Below are 21955 nucleotides of genomic sequence, written 5' to 3' on the forward strand. Positions count from 1 at the left end.
ACACATACCCACTCAAAACAGGGAGCACACCTGCATGGAAGATACTCAGAAACAGGATTTAATGAGAAAATAGGACAGGCTTCAGTGATCGAGGTCAGGACAAAGATGCTGACTATTTAGTCAACTGGTTCCTTTTACCTCCTTTTTCCTCTGTCTTACACCTGTTCCTCCCTGATTCACCATGACCCTGCCCCGCTTCCCCGCTTTTATTCTCTCCCTTAAGTGTTCGATAGTAAGTCTCATCCATTTACACAATCCCCTTAACACATCTCGTAATAAGTTTTACACAGTCCAAAAATGTTCTTTCCCCTGCTTCTGCTAATGAGTTGTACCCCCCTGTAGCCAGTCACCCCTGTTAGCCTGTTGGCATTCTGAGAGCGCTTGCTCAGCTGGAGCATCCCAATGGATTTTGCACTGGGACAAAGGGTGTCTGTAGTGCTTTGCTGATCCTAACAGCGCTTTCAAATGTCTGGTTAACTGAATCTATGGGATGTTTAAAGCCCCAAGTTTTAACAAGATTTATTATGCCATCCTGTAAGGAAAGAAACCCTTGCTGAAATTCTGCACTCTTCTCAATAGAAGAATGCCATGTTTACTTGAGCATTGAACTGGAATAATAATCAACAACGTAATATAATTACAATAAATAAGTAGATACACAGTTTACACCAGATTGCTGATGGAAGCCTCCATTAGCGCTATTACATTCTTCTGTTGAGAAAACGAAATGGAAATAATTCTATAGAATTGCGTGGTACTGTATTTTTTCTCTGATGATATTCTGACTTACATGAACTGTTTCTAACTGAAGGTTTTATTTTTTAAATGGAAGCGCAGGTGGGAGTCAGGCACAATGAGATTTCCTGCTTCACTAGCAAACCCTGTGCAGATTAATGATTCATTTCAGCTCTACCTGAATAATATTAGTGTAGCAAATTATCCCGTATAGTAGGATGCACTTTTCTATGTCTTATGAGGAATTCATAAGAAGATACAATGCTATACCTTAAGGAACTGCACCTCACAATACGTGCTTCACAGATCTCACTGCTGAGACAATTACCAGTGAAAATGAGACCCAAGACTCATTGTGTTTCTCATCTTGAGGATTATCTTGTCTGTAATTTAGGAAAGGCTTAAAGGACTATTTAGACTACTACTCTCCCACTACCATAATTGCACTATGAGCAGAGCAAGTAAAAAAAGCACCAGCTGCATTGTGGCAGCTGTGTTCATGGAGTAGTACATGCTACTAAGCAGCTTGGTATTGCTCCATTTTCACATTTGTATTAGCAAACTTTGGTCTCCAGGTTACATTCTGTTGGACTTGTACAAAACCAGATGTGCTTTAGGATTGCATAATTATTACATCAATTGACAATTGTCAGCTTATTGATGCTATTTGAAAAGTAAGCCAGCATGCTGCATCAACTACTCTGTGGGAATAGAAGTTCAGTGTTACAATTTACCCGGAAACTTGGCTTCAGAAAGCTGACCAGATTTACTTTTTTTTTTTATGATTGCGGAAACACACGCAGCAAAACTCAGTGATACATTAGACTTTATTGGTGTTAGTATTCTCATGCCACTAAGCTCTATCTGGTTGTAATACCATAACCAGAACACCATCTGCTCAGCAACTCCACAGTAAAGGAAGGGTTACTCTTGTACCTGGAGAATCAGTGGGAAAGTCAATGTTGCTTCCACACCGTTACTTGGAGAATCATCACACAACTACCATTATTTTTAGTCTGTTTTTTCTCCACTAGTTGTTATTGTCAGTTTGTTTAGAAAGCACATCAAAGCATGGAATACACCTGTTTTCTTGTCTGTGTCATAGGACTGTGATGAGCTGGTAGTGACTAATGGAGCTCTCTAAGGTGGGACAACCATCTTCGTGATTTGTGCTAAATCTCTGCAAGTCTAGCTGGCCACCAAAGAAAAGGTGTTTCTAAGAAACATGGATTAGCATCCTATACTTTCTTCAGCCTAGCCTTAGTCAGAAAGATCAGGAATAACAACCAGGCCATGTTTTTGATGCATGTGCTTGCTTATCTTCTCTTGACTGCAATGAGCATTAGCAGCCTACCAACATGTAAACATTATTGTGTTTCATTCCAGCTCTGTTTGTCTATCCAGGAAATAATTTTGTTTTATGCAAATCAGTCCTTCAGTTCCACTTGTGAATAGAAACTTGGAAAAGAAAAGAAAATGTTTCACATGTCACTGCGTTGCAAATAGCTCAGTGTTGCAGAAGCCACTGCAGGAATTCTCAGAAGCTAGGACAGTGCTGGTAGTCTGGATCAGGCTGATTAATTAAAGACAACTAATTAAAAATTAAATTAAATTAATTAAAAACAACCCTTAATGTGTACTCTCTTAGTTACATTAAGCTTTTTTCATGTCAGGTTTGATTAAGAGAGATAATATTCACCCCATTATAACCTAGAGTACTACTGGTTTTTGGGTTTGTGGTTTTTTTTTTTAGAAAATTTTCATGCAGTTTCATTTACAAAGAATGCTAAAAATAATCAAAGCCAAAGGTACATAATAAACAGCAGTCAAACAGTATGCTATCCCAGAGGTAAGAAATGAGACTTCAAGCCAATCTTCAGCAGAATGTGCAGGAAATGCTATTGAAATAGGGCTCTAATTTGAAAAGTATCTGTAGAAGATTTTGCTCTACCACATAGCCTAGTGTTTCAAAGCAAGCAAACAAAAAAAGACTTCCTGTTGATTACACCTCTTGGCCCCACAGAGCTGATGTATCCAAGATGTTTGAAGAGCTAAATGTTTTTTTTGGCTAAAGACATTATTTAACATTGACTCTTCTGTGAAGTGTTTTTTTTAAATTTTAGGATTTCCACAAAGGAAACGATAAATGCACACGTAAGATTATGAATTTGTTGTCAGCTATGTCCTAAACCAGAGATCTTCCATGGTAGAAGCCCTAGCAATGTATTTAACCGTAGTTGTTATCCAACTAACATATGAGGAATAGTCTTATCATGAGAACTTGAGATAAAACACCCATTTAAAATTGAAAGAAAAATATTTAGAAGTACCCTATAATGAAATACTTATTTCGAACAGCTGGAGCTCAAAGAATGTAAGTGGCTTGACTAGATCATGCTAGTATAAAAAGCAATTTACATTATAATACATTGAATTCTTTACTCATGCAAAGGACAATGATAAACTAGTTCCTTAAAATACACCTTTTGCTCATTACCTTCTTTAGTGAATAATAAAGAATTAAACACTCCAGCTATTTTGTTTCATTTCAAAGAGCTTACTTAACTGGGGCACACACACACACTGTTTAGAGAGGTATATTAATGTTGTGTTTCTCTCTGTTTATTGTAAACTGTATTGATGACTATGATTCAGTGTAGTTATATTTATTTGTAGCTACAATGGAATCTATCTATAAATGAGTTCAAGAGAGGAAAGAACATTTGTGAAACAGGGCAAGTGATTGTGTGATTCCTGTTGAAACAATAGAATGAATTACAATTTTCTTCTTGTCTCTGGAGATCTTCTTTTATCTTATTGAAGAAAAATATTGATAACTTGAGATAATCCTCCATGAATGCACAGTTATTCACATGTTTTTCAGGTCAAAATAAATACAGCCTCACCCACTTATTATTCTCACTGAAATACTTCGGTTGTTAGCAATTTGACTTCCTGACTGAAGCTATTGTGAATCTTACCATGTTCTTGGCATCTACACTGAAGGCAGGAGTGATAATTGGAGATCAATGTTTTCATCGTCTATCATCAAATGTACTGTAATATTTGCAGTACTCTGCTACTTAACATAGTTTTTAATTTATTATAATACTGGTGGTTATTAGAAAAACAATTTGAGTCTTCCTACTATGCCTTTCATTGATTATTGCAGGACCTCCACCCACCTGCATTATTGATTGTCTAAATATGCAGAACAGATTTTGTGTGGACTAAGTCTGAATCATGCAGCTTCTTTACAACGACTTTCAGATACAGAAATCATGAAGTATTAAATCAACACTGTTTTCTCCATGATTCCTTCTAGCATCCTTGTGTGCAGACTCACAGCACTATATCTTAAAAACACTAATTTTTTGTATGTTCTGCTTTTCGAAGGGAAATAGGTGTTTCCTTGCCCTAGCTTCAGTTTTACCTCTGTAGCATCTAGATGTTACTATGTTAAAAAAAAAAAGGCACCACTAACATGTCATTCTGCAATCGCAAATGTATTGTTTGTGTCTTGCATTCCAGCAAGCCTGTAAACAGAAAGAAACCTTGATAAATCACTTGAAAAGGCAGGTGAAGTGGACCATAATGAGCATTGATTACATGCTTACATTCTGTTTATAGGGATATTTGCTGTGTCTCTGTCCTATAAAGCTTATTTATGGCCACAGTGCTGAGTCATGTGATTTAAACAAGAAAGTTTTATAGAATGATTTCAGCATTGCATGATTACATTTCAATTGCTTAAATCTATGTTTTTCTTAACAGCAATAAAGTTATAACAGAGTTTGGCAACTCTTAAACATTGCAGAAAGTATACATCTATAAATACACATATAGAAACAAAACCACTTCTACAAATTGAAAATACTTGAAAACAAACTTTGCAAACATTTGGCTGAAACTGCAGCTTAGCAATTACCTACTAAGTTATATGGAATTTAGAGTGCTTTTAAATTCTATTTTCAAAGTCTCTTCTGCCCTAATGCAAGTAATCTTTTTTTCAGAAGTGCTAATGCAGAATTTATTTTTGTAAAGACCTTCAGTGGACTCCAAGGCCACATTGCATTTTTAGGGAAAAAAAATCAAACATTATCGTATGTACTGTTCCTAGTTCACTAGCTATTAAGAAATTGAAATGAATTTATAATTATATATTTACAATTATTTTAACAACTTGGTTATTTTTCAGATTTTCCAGATTGCATATGTTATTGTGAAAGCAGCTAACTCACCTCGACCTGGGAATTGGATATTAGAGCGCTCACTGGATGGCGTAGACTATCAGCCATGGCAGTATTATGCTATTACAGACAGTGAGTGCCTGACACGCTACAACATTCATCCCCGTCCTGGAACCCCATCCTATATAAAAGATGATGAAGTTATATGCACTTCTTATTATTCCAAGATCCATCCTCTGGAAAATGGAGAGGTAAGATCAGATGTTATTCCAAGTACCGTAAATTGGCAGAAAAACAAGAGTTTGTTTAATTGGCAAATATCTGACTTGAGTAGACAGAGTGTTCTGCTATGCCTGAAAAATGGAGACGTAATCTATTTGTGTTTTTAAAAAACTGATCTTACATGGTCCTATGTAGATGCATATGAGGTATGCTCTAATAAGCATATTCTACAACGTAAACCAAAAGGTAAAAGAGTTATTGGGTAGAACAAGGCACTAGTACTTTTAGGTAACTTTAGGTGCTTGAAATGTGTTTCCATGTCACTTGTGAAAAAAAGTGAGAATATTGGGAAAAATCATGGACTCAGTGAAGCCATTTAAAGACTTTTCTTTGGGTCTTATTTTCACTCCCTGTCTACAAGCTAGGATGTTAAATGGTAATGATTTACTCGGAGTTTAATCTGTTGTCTATTTAAGAGCCTGTTGCTGATCCTCTGCCCCTGCATATACCTATTCATTCTTGTCCTGTCAGAGATCTCTGCTATTTCATGGGGAATCTGGGCACATGAATCATGGACAAGTCATTTGTTTAAACTGAGGGCATAGAAAAGATGTGGTGGAGGTGAGAATGAGTAACTGTGGTTGAAAGAACAAGGCAAATGTAACTAATATAGCCAAAAAGACAGTATTTTCAGACACTTAAAACGAAGAGAGGGAAGGCCCTGTGTACCAAATTCTGATAACTGTATATATTTTTCACACATTATTTTCTAACACTTGCTTTGCACATAACTTGGTAATTAAAGAAAATAACATGACTTGAATGTGCACTAGATCTGAAGTATTTATTTATTTACTTACAGATTCTTTGATGCCTAACGATGTTCTCTGAAATTTTAGCCTCAATATTTATCCTTCTGTTAATTTTTTCTGTTCTACTTTTTATGGCTTATCTCCATATAAAGAGGTATCAACTTATTGTCTTTTGTTCCTCTATGTGCAAAGCAACATTCACATACAAAATTGTTAATGCAATTATTTTTGAATACTGTATCTATATCCAATATATATGTATAGTTTAAGTTCACAGGCAACTCCCTATGCCAGCTGCAAAAATAGAAAAATAGAGCTTTCAATTAAAATATCCTGCTGATACACTTTAAAAAGATGTGAGCTTGGATCTAAAGGAGTCTCATATGAGTTATCAGATATGAAATCAGTTGCATATCCAAGAAAAATCATAGCAAACACTTTGTGTTTGTAACTGTATCATTTGAATGGGTATTTGTTCTTGTAAAATCTAGCAGGAACAGATAAAGTGATATTAAAAGAAATAGTGCATACATATGTGCTATGTTTTCAAAATGTTTCCAGCTGGGTGCTTTTTGAGTGGTGAACAGAACACAAGTTAGCTGCTTATCGCTTACAAAGACATTTTTTACAGTTTCCTTGGGAGGACATGCCTGCACTGAAAATATAATGCCAAAGTAATTATTGCAATAATTAATCTAATTTACTTTGTTCAATTTATCTGGTTATCTAGTTCTCTTGCAGACAATGTTTTGTCCAGTGGTTTGCTGTCCTCTTGGTTAAACTATTGCCTCCTTGTGTTCTTCACTGGCCGAATTAGACAGCATGTCTGTGTATATCTGTGACTGAAATATTTGCTTAAGTCTTGCTGAATTGAGTGGAACTTAATTTAGATCCTAAGTGAGCAAATAATAATTTTTAACTTGGCCTGATGTGCTGTAATTTGAGTTCTGTCCTGAACCTAGTAAATGACCGATATCTGATAGTTTCTTTAAATGGGAATAAGATGTTGAAGAGAGGAATGCACCTGGTCCATTCTACTTGGAAAAAGGGAATTGTTAGATAAAGGCATGTGTTATGAAAGGCACATCCTAACTTAATCTTATCTCACACAGGTAGTTATCAGTCTCAGATATGGCCCCAGTAGAGAGAGAACAGTTTGAAATGAAAAGCCTAAAGCTTAACTTTTATAGTAACTTGAACAGTATCATTCAATATGAATTAATCAGCTTATATTTTTAACAGTCTTTTCATAAGTAAAACACTAGTTCCATCTATCTGAGTACTATAGACTGCATTCTAAAATACATAGCATTAACACAGAATTATCCCAGGTTAATTCTTTTTCATGTTTCGTCAAACATATAACATGAAAAATAATAGAATTTGTACCAAAATCAGATTTACTTACGATTGTGTTGTAGGTGATATTTGCCTGGCTCCTGGCCTTGCAGTGGAACTACATCTGCACATCATTTATTTTTGCTCCAGGTTAGGACTTTCGTTCTACATATCAGGTATCACAGACATTTTGTGGGACTCACAGAGTTATCAAATGTAAATTAAGTAACTTTCCTTTGCTTCAAAACCCGTGAGCTATTTAGGCACACTATTCTGGCTTACACTCAGGTTCAGAAGGAGCAGAGCTTGATGAACTGGTTCCAAAGCCAAATCTGGATCTGCAGTGTAGTGTCTTTGTCTTAAGTTAAAACTTGTCATCTTAGAAAAAGCAGAATATATTATTTTAATGTACACATTCAACAAATGTTTTAGTCAGTGACTTGGTTGGTTAGAGTATTTACAGAAATGTCAATCTAAGCAAAATATTTTTGGCATTTAATAGTGTTTTGGCATATATATATATATACACATATATATATAGTAATATAAATACTATTTGCACCAGTAATATTCTCTTAGCCAATCACAGAATTAAAATCACCATCAACTACAACAACAACAAAACAATAATAAACAGACAAGCAAAAAACCCTGTGCAATTTATCTTCAGATTGGTGTAAATAGCACAATTTTAAGTTCGCTCAGTGAAATGTGAATAAACAACCTGTAGACTAACCGTTATTTGCATAAAATAATTTTATTGAATATTTTCATTAATTAATGGAAAATTGCATAGTGACAGATTCTGAATGAAAACAACAACAACAACAACAACAACAACAACAACAACAACAACAAAAACAAAAAAACAAAAAAAAAAAAAAAACAAAAAAACAAAACAACAACAACACAAAAAGATAAATTCTCTAATGAGGAAAATTCTCTCAGAAGTGTGGACTGAATGCAGAAAGATTGTTAGCATTCCAGTTTCCATTCTGTCTAAAATCAGTGACGCCTGGAAAAATCATAGGAAGACCAGAGTGTCTCTATCACATTGGCAAAGGTAGACTTTTAGCATTTATGTTTCTGATACACCATCAATAAATGTAAATGCTAAAGTTTCCCAAAATATTGTTTCCAAAAGAAAAAAGCAAATTCCACGGTCTCAGTGTCCCCAAGACAGAAAAAGAACTGAAAAAGATCAGTTATATTAAAGAGCTACTGATTAACTTTTACCCAACTGATGTTTCTTGCTTAAATGGTAACTTTTTGGGGCACTAGCTGAAAAAGAGTAATTTATATAAGGAGGAGGCTGCTATTTTGGGGTAAGTAAGAATGCCCATTTTGTGACATTTTCATATTCACTTAAACAGCGGATAAGAATGGTATTTCTTTTTTTCTTTATTTCCTCGCATGTTCATTAGGTTGAGAATTAAAATTAATGGTTACCATAGTGATTTTTGCTTCACTTCCCTGACACAGGAACCTCTGATGTTTACATCTAGTTTGTTCCTTTTTTATTGAAATCTTTCTTCTTCTGCTAGACTACAGTTTGTGTGAGGGCTTCTTTACCTTGATGACTAGGTGGCTCTGGACATTAACTTTCAATGTCAATGTTTTGGGGTTTTTTTGTGTAAGAGTGTATGGATATTTCTTTTAGTCAACACTTGTTTGAACCATCATGCCTAGTATTTGTATTTTGATACATGGTAATCCTTCCTCTTGCTTGCAAATCTTTTAAAGTTGGACCCTCTGAAGACTTCAGGTTCTCCGGTTGATCACTGTAACATGTTAGGACAATGTATATCTTTTCATAGAAAATGAGACATTTTACCTGACCTGTAGCTTGACAGGAAATCAAGCAGAAGGTTACACTTAGAAAAAGTATTTTTCAGAAACACATAGACTTAAGAGTATTTTGTATAGGCTAGAAGAAAATATTTAGGCCAAAAAATAATTGTTTTGTTGTTTTGTTTTGGTTTTTTAATATAATGTAATTCTCTGTGCAAGCAGAGATTGAAAGTCAAATCCAGCGAAGACAGTGGGAGGAAGGTTTAATTAGTCTGCTAGGAAAGCACTTGCTTTCCATAAGAAGTCAAGAAGAAAAAAGCTCATATTCTGGGAAAGTATTAAATTAAATTTCCATATGTGTTCCCTATTTCTTCTGAAAGCATATGTTGCTCGTGTAATATTTGTGCAGGCCTTTATGAGAGTTTAGGATTTTGCAGAGTGAAACCTTAACCTTGTTCTGTCTAAGAATTCAGCCTAGAGAAAGGTCATGTCTTATCATCATCTTAGCAAATTTTCTTAGGAGGAGTTTCAGATATTGCTTCCTGAGCAGAAGAGAATACTAGGCAGATGTTCTGATGGGTGCAGCCTCACCCTCAGTACTGTGTGCAGTCCTGGGCCCCACAATTTAAGAAGGATGTGAAGGTCCTTGAATGTCTCCAGGTGAGGGCAAAGCTCGTGATGGGGCTGGAAGGGATGTTCTGCAAGGAGCAGCTGAGGACTCTGGGTTTGTCTAGTTTGGAGAGAAGGTTGTTGAGGGGTGATCACATGGCTCTCTACAGCTTCCCGAAAAGGGGACATGGGAAGAGATGTGCTGAGCTCTTTTCCCTAGGTTCCGGTGATAGGACGTTTAGGAAAGGTTCAAAGCTGTGCCAGAGGAGATTTAGACTGGACGTTAGGATACATTTCTTTACCAAGACAGTGGTGAAACTCTGGAACGGGCTTCCTAGAGAGGTGGTTGGTGCCCCAAGCCCATCAGTGTTTAGGAAGCATTTGGGCAATGCCCTTAACAACGTTTTAACTTTTGGTTAGCCCTGAAGTGGTCAGGCAGTTAGATATTAACACTGATACATCACGCTTATGAAGCGTTTCTGAGATGGCTAACTGTTGATCAGTAAACTGCATGGTATTCTTTCCATGTTCACAAAGGTGAATTAGAGACTGAAAGATTTTGGTAAGAGCAGTCTGTGTGAACAATAGAGTGTAAGGTTCATTGGGTCCTGATGCTAGCCTTCAACAAGAAACTTCTTCCTGCCTGCTGTATGGCCGTAGCCAGTGCTGAGGCTGAAGCAGAGGTCTGACAGAGAAGGGAGTTATGGTGGGAATTAGTAACCTGTCTCCTTCCTTTTCTGCAAATGAGTTTTCCTATCACTGTTATTACAGTGGTGAGAACAATACTGCAATGAAGATGATGCTTCACTGCTGCTGCTTCAAATGCTTAACCTCGTACTTCTTCTATGATGGTAGCAATGTAAGTGTGAGGTCAAAAAAGTAAAATACCATTTCTGCAGTAATAATGACTAGTCTGTATGAGCACATTCATTAGTCTTTGTTTTCTTCAGTCAAGTGGAAGTTCAAAGTGTGTACCAAACATGTAAAGAAGAAAAATACACAGAAAAAAGTTCCTTGATGGTTTTGTTGCCATGCTTGCCGTGGTGCTTGAATGGGAGCATTCTGCCCCTTTTTAAATGTGTCTCTCTGCTCTGTCTCAGCTCTCTTTGAACTTCCCCCACCTCTCGGTGATTTGCTGTTCTCTCAGCAAGACTCAGACCAGTGATGCCAGGAACCTTGAACTCTGCTACTTCCCGATGTTTTCCTGCTAGCTTTCTCCTCTTGATACCATAGTGCTTGTCCCATTCACTGTAGTCTCATTGGTTCACAGGGAAGGGAAGAAAAACAGTCTTACAATTGGACTCTTAAGTCTACTCTCCCCACAGCCGGATTTAATCCCTTGTCACTAGGATTTCACTAGACTGTCAATACTAAGAGGACAGAAAGTCAGAATTTTTAGAAGTACTCAAAATTGAAATGTATTCAGTTGCCAGCTGAAAATTTTGGGATGACTTTTTCCTAATAATAAATGCCACAGGTACTAAAGTGTTTCTAAAAAAGTACATAAGAGTTTGTGAATTGCAGTATTGATACTGTCTTTATAATTCCTGTTTCTAATTTGATCCTCTCAGCATCTAACCTGCATTCAGCATCTTGAATTTACTGTGAAATAGTTTTCTAGAGTCAGAACTGTCCATTCCGCTTGAATAACAGTCATAAGTTTCTTTTCAATAGCACAAGATGTAGAAAAAACATCTATACAGTGAAAAGTAATGCTAGTAATATCTCTCTTCATGCCCTCAGCTGCAATCACCCTAGGCATTTCTCATGAGTATGCTAAATTTCCATATTTTTTATGTGCATCTATGTGCATTTCCTTGGAGTATTTGTGGTTACGGGGATATACTGTTTTGTGCCAGTATTTTGTTCATATATTGTCATTGCAAAAAAATGGATGATACAAAAAACTAGGTAACAATCTATTCTTAATGGATGAAACTCTTCAGAAATCTAAGCTGGTTCTACTTTCAGCATCACAGTTTAGACCAAGACATTAGACAAAGACTAATGAATGCAGCCTGAGTTAGAAATTCCAAAATAGGATTCTGTGAACAAACGTTTTTTAGCTTGACATCTGAACAGGCTGAATAAAAATAACTTTAAATTATTAATTTTTTTTTTTTTTAACAGTGAAAGGGATATTTTTGTTTTGACCAATATAAGTTGTTCCATGTGATGCAAAAAGAAAACATTTTATTTTATAATTTTAATTTTTTAAAAAAATTGCAAAGACGATGAAAACAAATTTCACAAAGCTGTGAATGGAGGGCATGTGACAGTCTTTTGCCTAGAAAGCAAAAGAAAGCTTCAGCTGACAGAGATTTTATGAAATGCAGTCCTTGCATCCAAGAATATGTCATGATTCCCAGGTTTTTAGTATACTTTGAGTCAGACTATTTAGCCAGGTGGCGTAGCTTCATTTTGTAAAAAATAATGAATCATGTTTTCTTTGGGCTGAAATCCAAGTGTCTTATCACCTTAGGATCATTCTTCATGTTTTTCTGTCTTACATGCACAGTTAGTATTTTATAGTGATTAGTAATGTCGACAGCCAACAGGATCCTTAGAAAAATAGTGCCTATTATTAAAGATCTTTCCACTGAAGCCAACAACCTTTGGATCAGGTCTTTTGGGAGGACTGTTTATGTCATTTAAATCAATGTTACATCACTTGAGTGGTCAAACAGTCACTGGTTAACATTCTGGATTGCATCGTACTTTGTTCTCCCTGTTGGTCTTGGTTTACATTTTGCTTACTTCCCCTCCCACCCCCACCTTCTGGCTACAGCAGCTTCAGGAAATCTTTTGGTCAAGCCATGGTTTTGGATATCATCTTTTTTTTTTTGAATGATTTGCCTCAGTGAAATGACTGGGGTAACTTCTACTTGTGAGTCTGCTTTGGTGAGTGTTTTGAAAGCATAACTTAGCCTAAAAAGTTACTTGTGTCTCCTAAGAAGGAACAGGGTATGGATTTTCTTCAGGAATTCTGGCACATAAGCTTTCAGCTGGTCAAAGATTTCCAGTTGGAAAAACCACAAAAGAAACAGTTAAAAAAAACAAAAACAAAACAGATTTGAGGTTTGAACAAAGATCAGTTTTTCTGGTTTTTGTATTTTTTTATTTGACTTAGAAAAACTAAACTTGAGTAGCTAATCTGAGGGAAAAAACCAGACATTTAACAAGTGACTGCCAAATAAATGGATACATTTTACGTATTCCTTGTACACAATACTGTATCTCCTCACTAACATAAAAATTAACATTTCCTGATTTCCTAATAGACATGATAGATATGTAAAAGAATAAAACAAAGTGAACATTTGACATACATTCATAATATCACAGGAGAATTTTGAAAACATCTAGAATGTGATTTGAGGCAATTTTAAATGATTTTATTATGCATGATGGGAATAGTCTTCACAATAATTTATTCAAATCTTGTACAACTACTCTTTCAAGTCAGCAATTTTATAATTGCATTGTAGCAATATTCACTGTTAATTTTTGCCTGAGAAAAGAAAAGCAAGACTTATGGCAATATTTGTAAGTTGATACTTCATATTGAAGTTGAGTTTCTGATATTTAATATTCTAGAAAAAAGAGCCAATATAAAATGTATAATGTTCTTCTAAATTATGCACCAAAGAGGAAACAACTGTGGAAAACTAAGTATAAGTCATATAGCAGTTTCTCACTATTTTAAAAACAAGAGGAGGGATATTTACTGGTACATCTGTGTGGGCCAAGTTGGAATGAAAGTTTCTTTTGTGCAGTTAGTCAGACAGTCCACTCTTCTGTCTTGGCATGCCTTCTGTCCCTGAGCAGAAACTCATGTTGTAATTTTGACCATTTCTGGAAAAAAAGAAAACCTATTTAATAATCTGAATCATAAGACATAAGTACTGAAGTTGAAATACACAAAATGTGTACTATACAGAGCAGTCTTTCTGTTTGAAGAGTCAAGTTGTTTAGATGATCTTTTTTGTTTAGCATCCATCATTTATTGATCACAATGCTTACTGAAAAGAGGAGTGTTGCACATCGTTATGTAGATCTATTGTGTTTTTTCCAAATCATAAAAGGAGGACACATGCCAGTAAGTGTAGTTTTTAATTCAACATACTGTTTTTAGTGTTGCAGAGGGAAATGGTCTTGGTATTGTAATGACTAAACCTGTCTTCTTGTTGTATCTGGTAGCTGATTTTTGGACAGCAGAAGATTACATTTTGGCAGGGAAACAAGAACACTGGGTACTTGGTAACTTGGTGAGATTTTTCTCTTCTGCTTGATTGGGAGAACTGAAGATCTGCAGCGAGAGGTGGTTTGGGGATGAGGGAACTGATACTTGAAGACCTTAACCCACACAACAGAAATACTTAATAGGAAATTTTGCTTAAATGAAATACTAATTGTAAGCATTTTCCACTAGGAAGTAAAACCACGAGCATTTATTCACCTTAGCTATATATTGCATTTTTTGTAGGGTTATTGTTCTGAGATAAGAATATTATAACATAACTTGCCAAGATCTTTTGGTCTTTTTCTATTTTGAGTGGTTATTAACAGTCATGTATAATTAATGGAAGAAAGAAGAGCTTAATTCTTGTTTTTAATGAATGTGGTGGCCAAAGGCAGAGAAGGGCTTTCAGGCATGGTAAGGGTGATAAGCATCTGAGAGACGGCAGAGGAGAGAGAGAGGAAAAAGCAGTAAAGGTTTTAAGATAATTTAAAACTAGGGGCTGGGAGAAAGCTAGACAGTGCTTAGTTCAAGATGAGTCATTCTTTAATGTTTAAATAATAAAATTCTGTATTGTTAAAGAATGAGTAAGTTTTTTTTAAAGGTAGAATTTGTTAAAATCCAAATGGGCCACATGGAGTAATTTTGATCAATGCAGTCTTACTGAAACAGGCATGTATGAATAGGTCAGCCTGAGGCCAGATGCAGGTATGCTTTCATGGCAGTGCAAAGGAATTCCACGTGAAAGAAAATAAAAACTGAACAGCTTAGTTTACCTGGAGTTTTCATTTTAAATTGTAAATGTCACAGAACATCAATAGAATGAAAGTTAGTTAATGAGACACTGTAATATCAATGTACAAATTCTTTGATTGAGGTCTAAACTCTAGAATGAATAAACGAAGAAAGCATAGAGCCAAGTGGACAAATTGTACCAGCAAACAACACTGTGTCTGAGAAAATTGGTATTTCATGCCCAAGTAAGAGTAGGAAAAAGTTAGCACTGCAGTGCTACTTAAGCAAGGTGGTAAAACTAACTAAGGAGGCTGTGAAGGCAAAAACAAAGACAAAAATACACACCATAGTGAAAAAGTAATCTATGGTTAGGTTCCCATAGGCTGGCTGACTGTCATGATGGAGTGTAGAGGCTGGTTTTTGACCACCCTTAAATATTCTTCCAAGAAGCAGTCAAATTTTGAAAACTCGGAATAAGGGAAGCGACTCAAAACATTGTGAGAACGTGAGACAGGCTAGTTCAAAATACTGTTATTTAAAGACTGTTTTGTAAAGTGTCAATAATATTCTCACTATTTGATGTGCTTCTTAGAAAATTTGGAAAGACAGTCAATAAGCTGAAGTGATCTCTAAAGGCGTAAATATATTTGTATATGTTTTCTTAAATATGTAGGAGTTTATGCCTGCCACTTATAAAAAAAAAAGAATAAATCTTAGAGTATCTAAAAAGGTAGCAGGATAAAATACCTGAGTATATATATGTTAGAAACCAAAAGACATCATATAAAAACATCTTCTCCCAGCAAACAAAGCAGGAATTTTGCAAATAAACATAAAATCACACTAAGGCAAAAGAAAGAGCAAGAACCAAAATAATATCCCCTTCCGTACCAAGATAATCACTGTGCTGAAGACCTAGAACAACAACATCAGAAGTTTTTTCAAGCTATCAGAATAAAAAAACTAATAGACAATTGAGATATAACAGGAGTGCCAAGGACAGTAAGACCATAGCATGCAAATTCTGTGGCTTGAGCTCCATATGGAGAGACATACAGGAGGAGCCACAGTAGAGCTTTTCTTTGTTTTAAAAGAAGTTGGCAGAACATCTGAAGGAAGAAAAGTTTTAAAAGAACAGTTTTAAAGCCCTGGCAAACTTGCTCCCCAGCTTTTATTGCTGAGCACGATGTCATATGCTATGGAACATCTCTGTGCTCAGCTGGGGTCAGTTCTCGCAGCTGTACCCCCTCCTAACCCCTTATGCACCCCCAGCCTGCTCACTGGTGGGGCGGTGTGAGAAGCAGAAAAGGCCTCATGCTGTGCAAGTGCTGCTCAGCAATAGCTGGAACATCCGTGTATCATCAACACTGTTTTCATCACAGATGCAAAACATAGCTCCACACAAGGCACCATGAAGAAAATTAACTCTAACCCAGCCAAAACCAGTGCTTTAGTTTACTATACCTGTCATATTATTTAATATCATATATCATTAGTGAAATCTGAAAAAAACCAAATAGTTGAGAGTTCAACACAAACTTTCCAAGTTTAGTTTTTGTAGCCAAAGTAAGCACTACTATTTTTGTAACTTAACAACAATTAATGTTAGGAGCAAAAAACATAATTGTTTTCATGTGCATAATTCTTTAATCTCCTGTGTTTTATAGAAGATTTATTATAGCATTCCTGGCCTGGGGTGTTCATTCTGTGCTACTTAGAAACTGACGTTTTTTCCTGACTTTTCTTATATTAGCCCCTGTAAAATATCTCCAACTCTCAAAAGATCAGGTTCAGAGTTGGATCAAAGTTTCTTGCATTCTACAGCCAAGTGTCCTATTTATTCTTTCTTTTCGAAGCATTGTAAATGATTTTCAAGGCACTGAATGCTTCCCATTCAAAGGGATCTGATCTGGTTTTCATTAGCATTCATCAGCGCATGTTCCAAATGATATGACACAGGTTTTTCTAGAACTTTGACTCCAGCACTGCACAATAATTGTAATGGGCTTTTCAACATATGGGTCTGCAATGCAAAAAAAAACAACAACCAAAACGAAAAATTTTTGTTGAAATGTCAGCAGTTCAAAACTCTTCAGAGCTGTACTTCAAAACAAGAATACTGCAGTAATGTAAAGCATATTACTGCAGTTTATTTTAACGATAACATTCAGGAGCAGATGTACTTGTTTACTCTTTGAACAGCTTAAATCCTGACATTCTCCCTCTTTTACATCAGCAGTTGTGCTTGGCAGCCCTTTGCAACTGCTTACAGCTGGACAAGTTCCTGTGGATTATCTTTCTACTGGTCACCATTCTGTTCTGGCAGTAATTTCTCTCTATTTCCACAGTGCACTCATAGCACATCTCATTCATGAAACCATGTAGTGGAAAGTGCCATCAGTTTTTAGCACAATCATATAATGAATAAGGGAAATCGTAATATCTTGGCAGGAAAGGGTGGGTGGGTGATAGGTTTTTTTTTTTTTGTTTTGTTTCGGTTTTTAAAGTTGTTTAGTTTGGCATGGTCAGAAGCACTTTTAGTTAAACCTGGGGATCAGACTGCTTTTTATTATAATCTGCGGGAACATGCAACTTTCCTGTTTGAGTCTTTTGTTTGGAGTTACTTGTCCCACTTAAGATAACATGCCATCTAGCTTCAGTGCTTTTTAAAAAACGAAATTTAAGTTCTTATATTGTGCTCTTTGAGTACTTGTGAAGACTGGGTTTGACAGATCACTATATATTTCATTCTTAAGTAGATAGGCAGTAGCATTTAACTTGGTAATGCCAGTGTGTTTCACCTCTGCTTGACCAGAACCCAGACTAACATAATTTTCAGAATTGCTATGTACCTAGAGGTGCAGTTGGCATCAGCCACTGAGTTCATGTGGTTTCTCTTCTCATTCTATTCTGCTTGCTTAAGGGCCAATATGTTAGGCAGGAGCTGCATGACACTAACAAAACGTAACCCAGAATGACAGTGGTTGTACACATTTTCAGGCATCAGAGGTCAGACCACTGTCGTGTACGGTGAAATTTAAAACAGCTGCCATTTGATGATTTAAAATCTTAAGTCGCCTGCGTTATTATGTGTTAGAATGTATAGCACATTGCCAATCTACCTGCTTGTAGATAACTTTTAAAAATACTGGTTCAGTGTTTCATCTTTGAAAACATTCCTGTATGAGTCAAGCTTTTAACTTTTTCTCCAGCTATCTTGTTAGTTATCACTAAGCACAAAATACCTTTTCATTGTATTAAGAGATGGCATCTCACTTGCCAGTACACTTTGAAGAGCCAGTAGAACACAAACGATCATAGTTGTGTTCAAGTACAGTATTTCAGGCCTTGTATCTTGTCTGAATTTGTTATGGACTGCAGAATGCATGACTGTTGCTGAAACTACATCATGGTGTAGTGTTTCCACTTAGTTAAGACAGTAACAAAAAGAAAATAAAAGCTTGGAATGACAAATATACTTTCAAGGTAATTAAATTCCTTATTCTGTGGTTTATTAATAGCTATTTCTCTGATAATACAGTCTGTTTAAAAGTATGCAAGATGATGTCTTTGACAAATTGTTTCTTGTCTAAAAATAACAAGCATGAGAATTACAGGAACCATAGAAAAACAGTGGCTGGAATAAGCAATTTAAGTTTCAAGTGAAATTGGAAAGAAGAAAATGACAAAAGTAAGTTAATCAGAACTGAAGAGATGAAGCCTTATTTAGCTTAAGCTGTAAGGTTTAGTTGTCAATGACACAATAGTATTTGCTAAACAGTTCGTTAAGCTGATATTTGCCTGTATTCTTAGGGGGAATGAGTTAGTTGAGATAGAGTTTGACATGCATAGCCCTTGACATTTTAATGCAAGTTTAAGCACTACATTTCAAGCAGCTCTTGTACTCATTAGCAAGGCACAGAAGGGAGTTGTGCTTTCACTTACTAAGCCATTAATTTATTAAGATAGTGAGATATTTATTAGAAATACAGCAAAACTTGCCAAATACACTATTTCTTATAGAAAATTATCATAAATATATTTTTATGATGAAAAATTGGATGCTGACTTTTGACATATGCTTCCATCTACTATTCTGGTTTTGAAACCAATTCTAATGATAGGTTAAGGCTTGCACTAGGATTTGTTCTTTAGGGAATAAATATAAGGTGCCAGGGGATTAATTAATCAACAGTAACTTTAGTTCTACTGTAAATGAGCTATTTGCAACAGATAATTGAAGCTATGGAATCACCTGTGGAAAAACTGATGTACAGTATTGTCTGTCTTCAGGTTGATATGCTTGCATAACTTGAGAATGTAAATCATGGAGTACCTTTCTCATTAATTCTTTTTAAGACTGACACATCTGTCTTCTCCACTGCTGATTATCAAGTAGCAAGCCTTTTTGTGAAGGACAGAAACTTTTCTCTCCTTTATGCTGCTGTCAGAGGTTAAATTTTAGTAAGAAATTGACCTTTCCTGACAATATTTTAGTTCAGACCACCGTTAGGCTTGCAGCCCACAAGTTTGATGATGTCCAAATTAAGCTACTGAGTACTTGAACAAAGTGAGTTCTTCACCACTACTAGCCAAAGTTTTTTGTAGAGTGATGGTGTTCCTGCTCCATCCATGTGACAAATTACACTAAGTAACCTTCACTTTTTATGAAAGAATTAAGTCTTCTGCTTTATCTTACATTCAGTATATAGTGAAAAGCATATTGGTTAGCAATGCTGTTTTCTTGAAAGGAAAGTGAACATAACAACTCCATGCCACATAGCCAAACAGCTGGAGTTTTTTTATATCCTACAAACAGCTTGAGATTGACTGCACTTGAATTGCTTGGCAAGGTAACTAACTTCAAATACCAAAGCTCTGAGTAGAAAAATACACCACTTGGATTCATACATGGATATTTTAAAATTGAATGAGAACACTGTGCATACTTAAAATTCTTTAAAACTTTATTAAAGTGTGTTAATTTTAAGTAACTTAGCAGTTGATCATATACTTTAATGCAAAGCAGCAGCATTTTTACTGTCGGATTAAGTAAAGCAACAGAGCCAGATAACATGCTGCACATTTGCACAAAATTTCACACAGAAATGTGCACAGAAGGATGGTGGTGAGACAGTCTGGGCACAGTTCACAGCACCCGCTGGAGCAACTACCCCAATACAGAAGAGTCCTCAACTCAGGCCAAGTTCCCAAGGGAGGAAACAGCTTTTCACATCTGAGGTTGCACGAACTGTCTGGGATGTCTTGCTGAGGCAGAAAGAGATGGCATCCTTGCCTGCAGAATGTTTGCGCTGGTTGGCGATTTGCATTACCAAGTAAAAGAACTGCAGGAGGATGACAGCAAACTGTGCCACATCAGAGGTGACAGGAAAGAGATTAACTGCTTTTTGTTTGGGACTCTGCAGCATGAAGCCACAACTGCACCAAAATAAAGGCAGGCAGAGTCTGTGCATGTGGGTTCAGAAATAGAAATGCCCATAATGGTGAAGGCTTCAACCTGGTGACTTCCAACACCAGAAGGAAGGTTCTTTCTCTGCCTGGAGGTGTCTGGTAGCAGAGAATAGCCTGGGAGCTCTGTTCAATGAGACAGGTGAGCCAGCTGTGCCTAAATCACCCAGAAGGATCAAGAAGCAGCAGCAAGTGACAGCGGTGGTATACACCAATTTGAACATATACCAACAGTGTGTCCTTGCCAACAGTATCCTCAGCTGCATTAGTTAGAGTGTGAGCAGCAGGTTGAGGAGGTGATCATTCCCCGTCTGCTCAGCAGTAGTCAGAGCACACCTGGCGAGCTGTGTCCAGTTCTGGGCTATTCGGTGCTGGAGAGATGTGGACGTTTTGAAGCAAGTCAAATAAATAGCTAGGAAGATGATTAAGGACTTGAAGCATCTGTCCTACAAGTAGAGGCTGAGAGGGCTGGGATTGCTTAGCCATGAGAAGTCTCAGTTTATCGAAGTGTACAGATATGTGGTGGGCTGCAGGGTGATACTTTTCTCTCTTCTGATGACCCATTAAAGTACAGTCTAAATAAGTCCATGTTCATCAGTATGTGAGATTTGTCTAATGCCAAAAATGACAGAAAGTTTCTGAGGCTACATCTGTCACTTCTTAGTGGCTGAAAGTCAAGGAAATGTGTTGTGGACTTCTGATCATATGTCTGGATGGCCTGACAGTCATTTGGCTGAAGCACATTGCAAGTCCTCTTAGGTGTCTTTGTTACAGAAGCTAGGATTGAATGCATCCAAGTATTGCCCCAGTACCTGCAAAAGTATCCATAGCCTGCAGCTGAGGAAAGTTTTTAATTCTGCTAATTAATACCTGCTCTTGAAGTGTGTTTGAAAGCCATGACGCAATAGGCATGTCAGAAACAAGCAGTTGTTTAGGAATGACTGAGGGGCTTGTGGAAGAGAGGCACTATGGACTAACATGAAATAAGAAAGTCAGCAGAAATGAAATGGTGTATGAGATCTCTAGGAAGTAAAATTCAGCACCTAAATTGGGACAGCATAGGTCTAATGTTATATTGGCAATTGCCCAAGCAGAGGTGTGGAAGTGAGTGGGTCTTGCCAAAGGAAGGCTTAGAATATAATATCAGCCTTCTGTAACCCTTTGGCAGCCTGTTTAGGTGTCAGAATAGAATGTAATGCAAAAGACTGTTTCTTAAATACTTGAATGTTCTCGGTGCAGTTAATAAAGGAACCCACGATTTAGTCTGAAACAGAGCACAGATCCTGGTTAGGAGTGTTAACTGTTGAATAATTGTTATTGTAAAAAATAACAAGAAAATGCTCAAAATGCAACATCGCAGGCAATAAAATCTGCAAAAATACAATTTAAAAATATAAAAGATGGTCAAACAGCTAAAATAATTTCAGACAGCCTTGAGTTCATTTAACAATTGCGTTACACACACATACATGCTACATTTAAGAATGGTTCAAAAAATCCTACAGCATAAACTAAGAAAAGATAATAGTTATTAAAAGTAAACTGGCATCATTTATTAATGGAAATTATGGAGGTAAGAAAATTAGCTCCAGCAAATGAAATGTTAAACCACAGTGAAGATGTGGAAAAAATTCTGAGTGACTGAGTATGAAGTTGAAATAAACCTTTTTTTCAAACACATCAGATTCAAGAAGTCTGCCAGCAAATTGGTGGGCTGAGAGATGATCAAAGAGCATTCAAGAAAGATAAGGTCATTGCTGAAAAACTAAATTAATGATTTGAATCATCTCTTTCTATAGAAACTGTCAGGAGGA

At 36.3% G+C, this 21955-nt stretch overlaps 1 protein-coding gene across 11 annotated transcripts in view; it reads left to right on the top strand.

The window, feature by feature from the left end:
• The window catches only part of LAMA2 (laminin subunit alpha 2), a 356006-nt gene that overhangs the window by 107110 nt on the left and 226941 nt on the right, over nt 1-21955 (top strand). For all 11 annotated transcript variants that reach the window (XM_065056885.1, XM_065056887.1, XM_065056893.1 and 8 more), the window contains exon 4: nt 4934-5176. In XM_065056885.1, the coding sequence (XP_064912957.1) occupies nt 4934-5176 (243 nt within the window). The remainder of the gene's footprint in view (nt 1-4933; nt 5177-21955) is intronic.

The sequence above is a fragment of the Columba livia genome, chromosome 3, assembly GCF_036013475.1.
Source record: "Columba livia isolate bColLiv1 breed racing homer chromosome 3, bColLiv1.pat.W.v2, whole genome shotgun sequence".
In the NCBI taxonomy this organism is placed as follows: domain Eukaryota; kingdom Metazoa; phylum Chordata; class Aves; order Columbiformes; family Columbidae; genus Columba; species Columba livia.